Raw genomic sequence first — 14,910 nt, forward strand, 5'->3', positions numbered from 1 at the left:
TTCAAAGGCTGTCAAGCTTTGTGTTGAAATGTATCTGATGGTCAACCTCAAACACACAAACTGAGGGCATCAAACAGATCTCACTCTTACAGAAGAAGTCCAAGTGGCGTTTCTGAGACCAACCCCTGGTTTGTGCCATCAATCTGAAGCTCTTCTCCATTTCTGTGGGGTAGCTCTCTCCTTGTCCCTGGTTTATAGTGGGCTGCCCAGCTGCACCCCCAGCCTGGGGAGGAAGATTTCAGCTCATTTAGTGAAGAAGTCAGCTGGCAGCTCGGACATGCTTCTCTCTGCATTTGCTGCTGCTGGGAGGTAGCAGAGGACCATTGGGTGGACGGAGCTGGCTCAGACATTCCCTCTGGATAGTCGTGTCGTGCAGAAAAGCTGCTTAAGCATCAGTGGTGCTGTGTTGCTAGCTAATTATTTCAGTCGCCCTGAGCTTAATGAAGGAAATGTGAAGGCAGCCTCGTAAGGCAGGGAAGCCCTTTTTAGATCAGTTTTGATTCTGACAAGTGCAGAACCTTGGAGGTTGACATTTTGCCTTATGCAGGCGAACAGGCATCTCTGTATATCTACCTCCCTCCCTTCCTCCTCTGTCTGGTCTGTGCTGGGAGTCCAATATCACGCTTATTCTTTCCTTCTTTGTAAATCTTCTCCCATTCAGAATATTTTCCCTTTCGTCTCTCTCCTCATGCACCCTTGTTTTCAACAGGGCCTTTGCAGTACGAGAGCAGCTCCCTGCTGCTGCGCAGCACCCAGCTGAGCCGTCCTTGCTGCCTCGCTGAGAGCTGTAGGGCCTGGGTGTGCGGGGAGGTGATGGTGGAGTTGCAAGCCTTCTCTGCCTGCAGGCACGCAGTTGTCAGCCTGTCGAGGGGTCCCTTTCAGTACTGCCCCTGCACCGGGGTACTGCTCAGCTGGGATAGGGAAGGATGCTCCCTTCAGGGCGAATAGTAAGGGCCTGATCCTGCAGTTTGCTTAGCACCTCTTGAATCCTCACTGTTATTTAACTCCAGAATAGCTTGTGCATTGCTGGCTTTTCTTAGCCTTTGTTCCCAGGATATTTGCATCCAGCTCTTGAAGCTGGGGGGTGAGTGTCGATTGCCTAACCCATCCTGTAAAGAAGTCCCTGGCTGTGAGAGGCTGGAGACCCCTGCAGACCTTTCCCTCTCCTCTGGAGGAAGCATGTGGGTAAACTGTGGTTTCTGTGTCTCTTCCTCCCCAGGGTGCTCTACAGCAACTGACCTTCGTGATGGGAGACCCAGCAGCCGCTGGCGAGCACTGCTGCAGCTACAACGCCACCTGCACACGCTCCTTCAACCTCAACCGCTTCGGTTCCCCGTGGGAGCTTTCACCAGCCTGGCCAGAGGTGTGGCTGAGGGCAGCTGACAAATTTTGAGGTTGCTGGCCCGAGCTCCTCTTTGGTGTAACACGATTCAAATGAAAGGACCAACCCAGGGAGTTAATGCAGCCTGGAAGTACTTGGATCTCCAGTTTGAGTTGAGATGCAAGAAGCTGATGATGGCCAGCACATGGGGCGGTGGTTCTTTCACCATCTAAACCCTCCCTTCAAGTCGTAAATGGGTTTGGTGCAAAGGGAGAATGAGTTAGAGGGAGAGTTTCTGTGCCAAAGAAAGCCTGGGTGTGTGTATGACTGTATGTGCTCATGTGTTTAACGCAGGAAAGTTCTGAGTAGCTGTTGAGTAATGCTGCAGCTGGAGCTTTGTTTTTGGGAGGGGGTGAAAGCTGTACTTGGGAATTGTACATCAATTTGAAATTCTTGCTCGCTCCCAGCGAGATTGCTGCATTGCACCCTTTGATGCATCTTCCTTTCAAAGGTTGTCTCCTCTGTTTTGTCAGCATTGCTGGAAAATTGAAGTTTTGTGGATTTTACTTTTATTACAGTGTTCAGCAATTTTTCAAGAAATACATCATGCCCAGATCATATAGTAAATCCCCAAAGACACGAAGCACCCAGGCTTTCCCCAGGAGCTGGAGTTGGCCCAGGGAGACACCTCATCCCTCTAGGCCAAGTATCTAGAAGGGCTTCGTAGCTGCCTGGAAAAGGCTTGCTGAAGAGGCAAGTGCCTAATGTCAACGTTTGGCACGAACCTCCCATGTGTAATACCTGTTTCTGATGGTCTAGTGAGGAGCTGGGAGAGCTGCTGGGAAAAGGGAGGGAACTGGGTGTGGGATGGGGCATCTGCCCTGTCTGGGTCCTGTCTAACGTTTCCTTCCTCCGGGGTCCTGGTGCTAGCACACCCAGGCAGCAAAGAGGGAGCAGTGACACCCAGCTGGTGCTGCTGCCGCTGCTTCTCCCTGCTCCCAGAGCAGCCCTGCTGTAATTGCGCCATTCCCCAGGATGGGCTGCATCAATTTCTGTATTTATTATTTTAAGAGGATGATTTTAGGAAAAGCCCTTAACTAGGAGCTGGCTTTGCCAGAGAGTAAATGCAGAGAAGGCCAAGTATGTAACGCAGAGCAGGTCACGCTGGTTGTCTGCCTGCTCTAAGGGAGATCGGTGTGTCTGAGTTCCCAGCAAATGCAACCCATGGTCATCCCCAAAATGATACCTGGTATTTCTCATGCTGGCAGCCCTTGGGTACTGGCTGCAGCTCCATGAGATAAGTCGGACTCACTCCCTAGAGCTAAGAAATAAGGGCAAATCTCTCATTTAAAAGCTACAAGTTGTGTCCTCTGAGCCTGCAAGGTGATGGGCTCCTCTTAACCTGCTCTTAATATCTGTATTATCCTGCACTCTGTAGGCCTGGAGCACTCACCTGAATGGCTCCAGTGGCTTACCCAGCAGGGAGAAGGTTTTATTTTAAGCATCAGTAAGTTGACTGCAAGTGGGAACCCACAGGATAATTCTGCCCCATATCACACCAGTTCCCATCCCTTGCTGGCCCTCCTTAGGGCTGATTAGCTTCAAAAACAAACCAAAAGAAACCACAAAAACCACCCAAAGACTCAAGAGGTTTAATCGAAAGTTGTTCCCTCATGCTGCTATGAATGACTGGTTCCCAGTGTGCATTCCCTGGATGCTTCCCATGCTGTCGGAGGCAGCACACTCTTCAGTCCTGGAGCCAACGATAACCACATGTTTAAGTCAGTGCAGGTCCTTGGGCAGTGACATTTTTCCTCTTTCTCTCTCCAACTGTCTAGGTGCCAAAAGAAACCAATGAAATCCAGGACTCATCTGCTCAGGTATGACTCTCCTGCATTGCTGCAGGAGGTATGTGCAGGGAATGCCCCTCCCCGCGTCCCTCTGGTATGTCTCACCACCTTAATGTCTCCTGGGGAAACCAGTCACGCTAATGAGCAATCAGGTAAAAAGCCAAAATACCCAGGCAAGGCTACGAGTTATGATTTATCTTTCTTGTGGTGTCTGTCTTCAGTGGTTTGTCTGTAACTTGACATGTCTCAGAGCTGGTGGAGGCCAAGGTGAGTTTAGGTGACCTTCCTGAGCATTTGCATTGAGCCCAAGAGGGGTGGCTTGGTGAAGGTGGTGATGAGATGGATCAGGTCACTGCATGCACAGAGGCGTTTGTGGATCTGCCTGCGAGCCTGGCTGCCGCTGGATTTGCTTGGAGGGAAGGAAACGGTGAGGTTAGCAGGGCGGCAGGTCTCTGCATGGTACAGGAAAAAGGAGGAGGCTGGATGACTGCTGCTTCTGCCCACATGTGGGACATGAACGTCTGCCTGGGGAAGACTTGCTGCTGCTGCTGCTCGCCGTCATTGAGGAGATGGGAAGGGCTGAAGCTCTGCAGTGGGAGGAGGTGGTTGTGATTCTGGGGGTTGCAAGGCATCACGCTTCCTCGGCATGGCTCCCCGGGGAGTCAGGCGGTGGGAGAGGAGCAGCTGCTCCCAAGTCCCACTGGTGCTCATGGTGCTGGGGCTGCAGCTCTGCCTGGGGCTGGGGGCTGCCTCCTCCCTTTTGGGGCTGCTCTGGCATCTGGAGAGGATGTCTCCAGGTCCTCTGCATACACTGGGAGATGAGTGATTGCTCTGAGTGAGGCAGGCTGCAAGTCCTTTATGTTTCTGCTTTATTTGGTATTTCTAGCCAAGGTTTGTTGTTTGAGTTCATGCAAACAGACGTCCTGAGGGGGAAACCTGCCAGCAAATGTAAATTGAGATTTTTGTGTGTGTGTGTGTGTGTGTGTGACTGAGCAGTACAGAGTCCTTTCTGTATTCCCCTCACCCTCCCAGGCGCTGCTGTTAACTGTTTGGAGATGGTCTCTGTTCTCACGCCTGGCTTAAACTGTCTGGCTACACCTTGCTAACTCCTTCGCGCAAAATATGCTTCGTGTATGGCCAAGTGGACTTCTGCAGCTGGGTTCATACTGTGTGCATTAGGGTTTAACCGTGACACGGGTGTTGCAGCCGCAGGCAGGCTTACAGGTGAGCATACTGTTGGTTTGCTGATGAGGGTGCTTATGGGTTGGGTTTGTAACGATGATAACTAACTGAGATGGCAAAATCACTCTTCCTGAGCATGTCTTAAAGGTGGTCTCCGCCTCCCTGCGACTAGTCCTCGAGTCCTGATGGATCCTGTTTAGGACGTGCTCCCCCATCCAATGCTTGTTTGCCAGTTGGCTTCACTGGCAGTGGTTCTCCCGGCGACTGGTGTGAATTGGTGAGATGTTGCCGTATTAAGAAAAGGGGTGAAATTCATAGGTCTACAGGGGAAGACTAATGATATTCTGGATTTGGGACAAGTTTATTTTTCAAGCACTTAATCAGGACCAGAGACGCCTCGGGATCTTTGACGTTTGGATTTATTAAAAGAAAAAAATGCGCTACTAATGCGTTACAGTTTGAAAATAATGAAGAGCAGATCAGCTCTGCTGCAGGGACAATCCAAAGCTATACTTTGTAGTTACACTTTCCGTGCCTTTGTTCATTTAGAAGTAAATTAGTATATTGGTGAATTCCTTAATTGCTAATTAGAGCTAAATAATTACGGAGGGCTAGGGTGATGGTGGAGGAAGATGTAAGTGGATGAGGGCAATAGATTAGATGTTTGATACCGGCAGCCTAAATTGTACCTGGATTGCAGTCTACTCCTTTTGTGATTTTTTTTTTTTTTGAGGGGTACATTGTAATTTATGAATAATCTTCGAGCGATGGATGGTATTGACCCACTTCTACCTTTTGTCTTCTCTTTGTCTGCCTGTACTAAAAGTGAGCAAGAGAGCTATTGACTACTAAACTGAACGGCTTTTTCCAAAGCAATTTAATTTGGGATCCTAAAGTCATTCAACCAAAAGTCAAATAAAGCTTAAATCCCACTGATTTCCAAAGAGACAAAATTTCACAGGTTTAATTATCTGGACAGTTCAAGCTACTTCCGAGATTTCTTCTTGATTTAAAAATGCTGTGAAATCTCTATGAAAATGCTCAGTTTGTTCATGGCATGTCTGTTCTTTCATGCTCAGATTTGTTATTGAACAAAATTGGTGTTGCAATCACTTGTTTAGTCTCATTCAATCCTACAGCTGCTGGTAGCTCCTTAAATAGTAACAGCTCAGTAGTAGTCCAACACGGTCACTGTGCGTACAAATACAGCATTTCAGCAGCCAGGACTGCTTGTTCCTCCTCCTTGCCATTCATAGAATCATAGAATCATTGAGGTTGGAAAAGACCTCTAAGATCATCGAGTCCAACCGTCAACCCAACACCACCATGCCCACTAAACCATGTCCCTAAGCGCCTATTCTCTTTGGTCTTCGTAACTAAAAAAACCCAAGGTAGGTCTCTTATTAGCATCTGAGCACTTCTGCAAGGATTTAAAATTTTCAGCCTGGACTCTGCTGTTAGAGCTTGGCGAGAGTCTTATTTTGCAGTGTGGCATCTTTCCAGTTAGCGGGTGGCCTGAATCCATGGTGATGGGCTGGGAGGAATGCCTGAGCAGACTTCAGGCTGTCCTTCAGCCCGAAAGGGAAACTGCGGGGTGAGGCTGGTATTACTGTTCTAGCTTTATGGTGTGTGTCAACCAGCAGCCAGGGAGCTCCTTGCAAGTAATTTTTCAGAAACGCTTCCGGGGAGCAGGAGGCCAAATGAACCAGAAGAGCGTGCTGGGCAAATGCTTGTCTCTGCTCCCGATTTTGCATATGCTTAAGCAGGAGGAGATGCTCCTGTGTGGCACGATTCATGAGCGTGTATTTCTGCTGGGTCAGGCAATGCTTGGTGGCGGCAGAGAACATGGAGCAAAATGAGCTTGGACATTACTATGACCTGGATGGCAAAAAAAAGATTTTGATTTTTTTGTGAGGTTTTGTTGTTTGGTACCAAGTCTGAGTTTTACCTAAAAATTCTTTTTTTTGTTGAGGTTTTAAAATATCCAATATACAGAGTAAAAGATCTTACTTTACAGGACTCTCTTGCTAGTTTTTGATCATACCAAGAAACTTTCCAGTTGAATAAAGCAAATCACAGTGTGGTGCTCTTGATGATTAAGAGAATTCATATGCAAAGAAGAGGAAAAAAAGCTTGGGTTGTTTTTTTTATGGCAAAGGAAATGCTGGCTCTACTTAAACTTTAGGAGGAAGGCCCATCCTAAAGATAATTTTTGAAAGCAGTAAATGGAGATTTAGTTGCTAATTTCTTGTTAGCACCTTTGATTGCTTAATGTTGAAGTACTACCAGAGCACCCTTCCTTTAAAATCAGAGCAGTCTGAAGCCTGTGTAAATCAGGAGACGTACATACTCTGGATGCGGGTCTTTAAAATACCTGTCACAAAAGGCTTGCGCTTGGTCCATCCTGCCTAATAAAGACAAGCCCTCATGGGGGAACTGCCACTCCTCCACCCCACTGGTTCCCTTGACCTTTTGGGCTGCCGGCTCCTTGGATAATCTGGGCTGCTTCCAAATATCCCTGCGGGTTTTTAGCGAAGGCTGGTGGGGCAAGTGTGACTGACAGCTCGAGCCCAGCAGTATCTCCACTGCTCTCAGGCATTATCTTGAGATGGTTGTTCTCATTTCTGATAGCTCTAATATCTCAGCCATCTGAAGACCTCTGAAACTAGTTTCTCAGGTGGGATAAGGTGTCTATGGATAATTTATTGCACCTCAAATCCACTGCGTGATAAATGTAATGAAAGGAGTATGTTGATCTGAACGGCAGTGGTTTTTAACCACCACCTCAAGTCAAAGAAATAAAGTGCTATTCCATCTAACCAAGCCATGAGGCATCCTCTAGCGAGAATTACAGCTACTCTTCAACCTTTTATGATCTGACCTTCTGCCTGGGTTCAGTTTTTGTGCCCTTGCTGACTTTTGTGGCTTGCCATGTGCCAGAAGTATTGCAGCAAGGGCTTGGCTTGATCGGCAGCTTCTCTGCTCCTCCTCGAGCAACTTCAGGGGGCATTGCGCTTCCCACCAGTGTCTCGTGTCCTGCTGCAGGTTCATGGCCATGTGCTTGGGGCAGCCACGTCTCCTGCGTGCAATGCCAGCAGGGCTGCTCGCTGCCCAAGGGTCACTTAGAAATGGTTTTTGCTCTGCTTTTGCTTTGGAAAAAGCTGTTGGAGGAGAGGCACTTGTGCTGTTTGAGAGCGTGGCAGGGAGCACGGGGAGTCCTTCAGAGTCTTTCCAGTCTGAATGTGGCCCCTGGATGTGGAGCTTGCAGGGGTGTTCAGGCTTTTGGGTTGCTTCAGTTTGAGTGCCTGGGAGCCCCAAACATCTCCCTGTGAAAACAGGGCACTGCTGAGGCACCTCACATGGACAAAGAAATCATTTGTCTTGTTTATTATTTAGGCTTACAACGTATTCACTTCCCAAAGCCAGCGCTCAGGTGCCATGTATGAAACTTGTGAGCAAAAATTTTTGCCCTTGGTTACACAAAGCAGAACTGAGCTGTTCCAATTTTGATTGAACAAATGTCTCCTGCGCGCAAGGTCCTGCACTTCTGGCCTGAAGCAACTGGAGAAGGACAGAGTGATGCCTCAGCTGAGGCTGCAGCCCTGTGCACCTCTCCAAGGAAGCAAGGGCCGGTGCAGAGCGGAGGGAGGCTGTGTGAGCACCAGAAGGGGTTTCTCTTCCCCAGACTCCTGCTGTGGGTGCTGCAGATCCAAAGGTACAATTATGTCTGACCTGATCTACTGCTGAACACAGCCCATAGGATTTCCTGGCAATTATTCCTCCTTTAAATCAGTGCAGCTTGCTTAGCAAGGACTCCAGCCTTGATTTTCAACTTTCCCATGACCGAGCCTCTTCCAGGGACTTGATGCTAGAATGTGCTGGAAAAAATAGTTTAAAATTGTCTTTGATCTTGAGCTTGTAAATCATATTGTACCTTTGTCTGTTGGATAGAAGAGGCTTCTATTAACAAAAACGTGTTTCCTGAGAGAAGTCACTAAGCTTTGAAATACATTTTACCTAGCCTGACCTGGCTGAAAAGTAGGGCAGCACGTTACACTAGTTGTCTGGGCTCCTGTAGACAGATATGCTCCAAGCTGGGTTTCTCTGATCTTGAGCTTGTAAATCATTTTGTACCTTTGTCTGTTAGATAGAAGAGGCTTCTATTAACAAAAACGTGTTTCCTGAGAGAAGTCACTAAGCTTTGAAATACATTTTACCTAGCCTGACCTGGCTGAAAAGTAGGGCAGCACGTTACACTAGTTGTCTGGGCTCCTGTAGACAGATATGCTCCAAGCTGGGTTTTAACCTGTTTGCCATTTAGGAAGTCAGTTGAGTTTTTGGATCATGGTATCAAGCTGTACTAACTGAAAAGCCCTACAGAAGTCTAGGATCATTACATCAACACTGTTATCTTTGTCAACAAAATACTCTTAATCTCCTCAGGCAAGATACCAAGTTAGTTACACAGCAACTCCTTTCAAAACCATGGCATTAATTACATTATCTGTGGTTTCTTTATTAATGAGCCCCATATCAGTTGCTCCGTTATTTTGCTTGGGCTTGGCTTGAGGGAAGAGGTCTGTAATTACTCAAGGCCTCCTGTTTGCCTTTTTTTTTTTTGCATACTGGCACAACATAAAGCGTTTTCCCAGTCCCCTGGAGCTTCCCCAGCTTTCTGAGCCAAATTGAAAAATAAGTGCTCATGTTCGGGAGAGCCGGCTATTTTAACACTTTTTAGTTTGAATTATCGGGACAGGATTGAGAAACCCCTCCTCCTTGTCACTTCTGGAATGGAAAGTATTTCGTTGTCATCTGGTTATGTCATCTGGCTTTTCCCAAACACGGACAGAAATGCGGCTTCTCCGGCTCCGTCTTCCCATGCCGCTGTTGGCGGTTCAGCCGCTTCCACGTGGCGGGGGGCCACGATGGGGACCCCGTGCTGCAAGGAGGGATGGCCGGGTCAGAGATTTTTCCTGTCTTTATTTTCTCTTGTCCAAGTCAATTTTCTACAAATCATAGACACTGCATTGCTTATCACATGCCAATTCCTTTTTTCTTCTGTTTTATCATCCTTAATGGCTGCTTTCAGTTTGTGCTCATTCCCCGCTTCCCATATCTAATTTCTGGGGGTTTTAAACCCGCATGCCTTCTGCCTCAACTCCCATGCTTTTGGACAACTCCTGAGCTGTTTAAAGCAGTTCCCAATTTGTCTTTCCTAGCTGGTTCTTCTCTAAATTTGCCCTATTTAAAGGAGCAAGCATGTATGCTATTGATTTTGGCGCTTTGTTCTGTTTACACAGAACCAATATAATTCAGTCGTGATTGCTTGTGCCTAAGAGACCAGTAGCTTTTAGCTTAGGGTCCCCTTTCCCCTGAGCTCACCAGATGAGAGTTTCCAGTATAGACCTTTCCCATGCCAGACGTTGAAGTTCAATTAAAAAATGCTCGTCTGCAATGTGTAGGAATTCAACGCTGTGTTAGTGCGGGCTGCCAGGGCTGGACCCCGGCTTTCCGTGGGGAGTCGGCATCCCCTGGCTGGTGTGTGTCCTATGGATTTGTTCTGCATCGGCTTCACCGATTGAATACCTGAATGCTTCAGCTCCTGCCCCTGCAGTGCCTCACAGTTTGTGGTTAATAAGATCTGGGCATCTGGTAAAAATAACATTTAAACCTGGTGTTTTAGGAAAGTGAGCACAGAGCTCAGGCTGTAAGCCCTGGCTTCCCACCGTACTCTTCCTCACCTGATACCATCTGCCAGCTGTGCCTGGATGTCTTATCCACAGGTGACCTGCCTTTGAAGAACTGGCTTTTAAATCTTTGGCTTTGCAGAGTTGTTTTCACAAGGCAGGGTTTCCAGCATCTTTTTAAGCCAGGCCTCCCTTTGTCCTCTGCCTGTCGAATGATTTCTGGCTAATGATGCCCATGCGCTTCGTGGGCTTAATCATCCAGCCCCTGCGATGCCCTGTGGAGCAGAGAGGTGCTGATATCTTTCATTAACTTCCCTCTTTAAGATGTACAGAATGAGATCACCAAGTTCTCTTACAAGCAGCTGTAGCTGAAACTTTTCAATACTCTGGTTTCACTTGTGACAAAATGTGCTTTAAGGAAATTAGCACTTGGATCAAAACTGGCAAAATTGTTGGTTGGAGAGAGAAATACAGGTCATGTTGGAAAGCTGAAGTACTTTGATTTTTTTTTTTTCACCATTAAAGCTATATTTCAAGATTGTTTTTAATCAGAGAACCCCCAAAAGCAACAAAAATGTGACATCAAAACCACACTACTTTGCAATTTAATTTTTGGAAGAAAAAAATAAATTATTTCTTATTTCAACTCATAAAGAAATGGCTGTAGTTTTTACTCCCTCCAGGGATTGCAGCACAGAGAACAAATATTTGCCTTGCTCCCCTTGAGGGAGCTGCTGTCCTGCAGTGACAGTCACCCAGGTGGTTATGTATCTCTGCTGACATTTGTCCCCCCCTTAGGGGCTTGTCTGGGGTGAATAAATGAGGAACAAGGCTGTTGAGGCACTCTCCAGAGGGGCTCCTCAGACTTTACAGGAGATCTTGGCAGCAGGACTTCTTCTGTGGTGTGCCAAGCGCTGGTCACACCACCGTGGCTGGGCAGGGGGGACCGTGGTGATGCTCATGAGCACCTGCATGGATGCAGGCTCCAAACCTCAAGCAAACCCTCCTTCCAGCTAAATGAGGCTCGGGTGGGGTGGAAGCCTGGCTTGTAGGACGGCAGGGGATGTCAGGGCAGGCTTGGTTGCATCAGGGACGCAGTTTTATTGTGCCTTCCGGCAAGCTTTTACAAGCATATGCCAGCATCTCTAGGGGGACAGTGTGAGGATGTCTGCTGCCGGTGGTGAGTGATGGGGTGAAGGGAGGGTGATTAGAAACTTCCCCTCTGGCTTCCTGAATGGAGCGATGCCTCCACCGATTTATTTTAATGGATTTGATGGGACCCTTGCAGTTTCTTTGCCTGGGACTTCAAGGTACATCTAGGCATCAGGTGGCTTCTCTTTTTTAGCAGTTTAACAGCAAAATTTAAAAAAAGACTCCTGTGTAACAGCCCGTTGAGTTAAAGAGCTTTCTTACTACAGGCATTCACATGGCAGCCCATGGAAACCCAAGCCCAGTCTCCATGGCAGCAGCCAGTGCTGCAGATGAGAAAATGTCCTGAAAAACCTGCCAGCACCTCCTGGCCGGTGGGCGCTGGGGACCAGGGCAGGCCACTGCTCACCCCGGAGATGCTCCTTGTGCAGTAAACGCCTGGATGTTGTGCCATGGTGCTCGTTTTAGAGAGGGGTGCGCGTGGCTGGCTCTGCATGTGGCCTCTTCTGCATGCAAGCAGGGAATGTGAAATCATCCAGCCAGGTTTTTCTCTTGCTGTAGCAGCTCGTGCCTTGAACTTGTCCGTCCTTGTCCTTTGTGAAACTGGTGAATCCCTGCAGAGGGAAAGCCTTGAGCTGCTCCTGCCCTCTGCACCTTCCCCAGCTCCCTGAGCCAGTGCACACTTTTGATCTAGTGACCAAATCCTCCCTTTTATGGCTCCGTTGGGCACTTTTATTTCCTTGACTTACTGTTAATTATTAGCAAGGGCCTTGGCTAGAAGGAAGCTCCAGGTGAGAGTGGGGCCATTGTAAAGCCAATGGGTCTCCTGCAACCCCAGGTCTTGGTGGGCGCCCGCTTGGCTCAGCTGGAGCTGTGTGCCCTGCTTGGGGGTCTGGGTTGGGAGACGGTGGTGATGTCCACAGTCTCCAGAATGGAGCTTGGAAGTGGAAGGCCCTTATCTTCCCCAAAATGATGTCGGTGCCTAATTAAATGAAAAGAGAAAATGCCTATTGTGGAGTTTCCTGCATCTTTGGGTGGCTCGGGTGCTGTGGGAGATGGGAGCCTGCAGCAGACCCTGGTACCCAAGTCACAGCAGCCTGGGGCAGGGTTCAGCGCTGCATTTTGTTCCATCTTGAATGAAATACTTTCACTTCCAGATTGAAAAGCCCTTTCTTAATGTCCTGCATTGCTGCAGGTCCGTTCATGGATGAGAAATTTGGTTACAAAATAAAAAGCCAAGAAATTTTCTTTGGGGGGGTAGCTGAAGAGGTCCTCCACACCCCCACTACGAAATAGGAGTAGAAATAGCAAAAACAAAGCTAACCAGGAACGAGTCAATTTTTAAAACTATTTTAATTGGAACTTACAAATAGGCCAAGTCCCTGCCCCCACCAGCTCTCGTTTCTTGTTAGATTTGCTATGTGCCAAATCCAAAATTGAATCATGCAGCTGGGATTGCAGAGGGTTTAATTACCGTGCGTGGCTGTGCGGCTGCAGGAAGAGGCTTGTGGAGGAGCATCTGACGCCTGGTCCTCACCTCTGAGCCTCCTTTGTGCCAGGAGGAGGACAGGGAGGTAAATGAGCTCCCTCCGCCTCCCCCTGAGATGATTTTTCAGCCCCTTTCGTATTTCAGATGCTCTTCTCCAGATTCCCAGCTGTTGGAGTTGGAGGCTTACAAATAATGCTAAATATATTTGCTGGGCAGATGTTGGAGCCGGTGGTATGGAGCTGCCGCCAGTTTTGCGGTGGTTTGCTAACAAATTATGCAGGCTGTGGACTGCATTGTTCAGGGAGGAAAGTGAGCTAGTGGCTGCTAATTGGAGTGCATTAAGAGGAGTAATTAGCATCTTAGACTACCCAGAAACTCCTCCTCAACAAGTCGTGGGAGCCAGGTGCTGGGAAGATGGACAGCAGTGGTATCTAAGGCCAAGCATGAGCTTTGTGGGTCTGTTGAGGGGTTTGTGGGTAGAGCTGAGGATACCTCATCTGTGGGTCTGCAGAGTCTCCAGGTCTGCCCCATGCCCTACGGTTCCCTTCCCGAGGCGTCCGTAGGGCTCCTTGCTGGGGGGCGGCTAGGGGTGGGCAGGGGATCAGCCCCGCGGTTCTGTGCTGGGCTGCGGAGGGTGAACCAGCTGCCTGCAGGTCCCTCTAGTTCCCCTTTGGCTCCTCTCTCACCCTCTGTTGGAAGGTTACCTGGCAGGGAATGTGGTTGCTCATAATTAACAGCTGAACCCTTTTTAAGATGTACAAACGATGGAGTCGAGTTTTAGCCAGAACGCTTTTTCTGCAGCTCTCTATTTGATTTCTTGCCCGAAAGGACTTTGTAAAATAAACTAGGGGCTTTTTTAATGGTATTAGTTTTATTAAAAAAAAAAAAAAGTGCTGTTTCAGGTCTGTGTGTTACAGCTCTTTACTGACCACCGCCAAGCTCACAGTCATCCAGCTTAAACAGAAACAGGACCACAAACCAATTTAGTTAAAGCTAATGACAGGGGGGCTCTTAACTGGATTTGAAATCTGGCTTATACGTTACACTGGAGGAGCCTCCGAAGGGTTTTACCCTTGTGTAATTGAATCCATTGATTCTGATACATTTGAGAAGACTAATTTAATTCAGGGCGCTGATGACTATCAGCAGACGTGAGATGGTCTCCGCATCGGCTGGGCGATGTGTCTGCTTTTAATACAAATTGTCATTAATCCCTTGGGGCTTCCTCGCCCTGATGGTCGGTGTGCTGTGTGGCAAGGAAAAAGGAAAGAAATGACTATGCTGTGTGTGAAGGGGCTACAAAATGGAGATGCAGGGAGAAGGGCCGTCATAGCAAGGGCAGGTTTCTGCCTTTCCTCAAGTCTAGTTTCACAGCCCTGTTTTGCCTTGGACCCAAGAGTAAGGAAAGGGAAGGCATATACCTGATAACGTGCATGGTGGGAAAGGACCGAAGGATCCTACCTCGTCCTCCTGAGAGCTCGTACTGCCGCGGGGAACTGCAAATCCGACCTTGCAGTGGGTAAAGTTGATGCCTGGCAGCTCTGTCCTCACCCTCCCCACGTGTTGCATGGCTTCAACCCCTATTCCAGCAGCTTTGGGGTTCAAAAAATGCCCGAGTGGTTGATGAGCAGATCTCTGCGGTTTTCTTGAGATTTGGATCTCACCTCCATGAGAAAGGCTGTAGGGTTTGTGAGTTTGCTGTAGGGTTAGAGGAGAACGTGGCCGGCAGGGGCTATGCTGGTTTGCTTTCTGGGCTGTCTGAATGCTATCGCCGGAGAGGAAAGCTCTTTCCTTGGTTATTTTCTAACATTTCTGAACAGTTTAGCTTAAACCACAGGACCTTCTGCTGGAAAGGTGCTATGTTCCGGCTGGAGTTCCTGATTAGCTGATACTGATTTAAGGGCAGCAGGGAAAGGGCTTCTCCTGCCCCGAGGTCCCGTTCCCAGCAGTCCCCCGCTCAGCACTGTGCTCTGCGAACCACAGGGCAGGTCAGTGCAGCTCCCTGATCTGGCTGAAAACTACTCTAGCACCAAAAAAAAAAAAAAAAAGTTCAGTGCAATTCTTCTAACGCCGTGCAGAGTGTGTCCACGGGGTGAGTTTTGCCCAGCTTGCAAGTGCTTCCTCGGACCGACCGCCACCAGCAGCTTCCCAAGCTCCCGTGTCGCTAAGCAGAAGGCACGGGCTAGCCGGGACACCTGGATGAGGGCAGGGACGTGCCAGCTGGCCATACTC

At 48.4% G+C, this 14,910-nt stretch overlaps 1 protein-coding gene across 1 annotated transcript in view; it reads left to right on the forward strand.

The window, feature by feature from the left end:
• Positions 1 to 14,910, forward strand: part of LOC109279541 (collagen alpha-1(I) chain-like) — a 65,184-nt gene that overhangs the window by 4,331 nt on the left and 45,943 nt on the right. The window contains exon 5 of the mRNA XM_019472844.1: positions 1,220 to 1,363. Coding sequence (XP_019328389.1) covers positions 1,220 to 1,363 — 144 coding nt within the window. The remainder of the gene's footprint in view (positions 1 to 1,219; positions 1,364 to 14,910) is intronic.

This window comes from Aptenodytes forsteri, unplaced genomic scaffold (assembly GCF_000699145.1).
Source record: "Aptenodytes forsteri isolate BGI_AS27 unplaced genomic scaffold, ASM69914v1 Scaffold325, whole genome shotgun sequence".
Lineage (NCBI taxonomy): Eukaryota > Metazoa > Chordata > Aves > Sphenisciformes > Spheniscidae > Aptenodytes > Aptenodytes forsteri.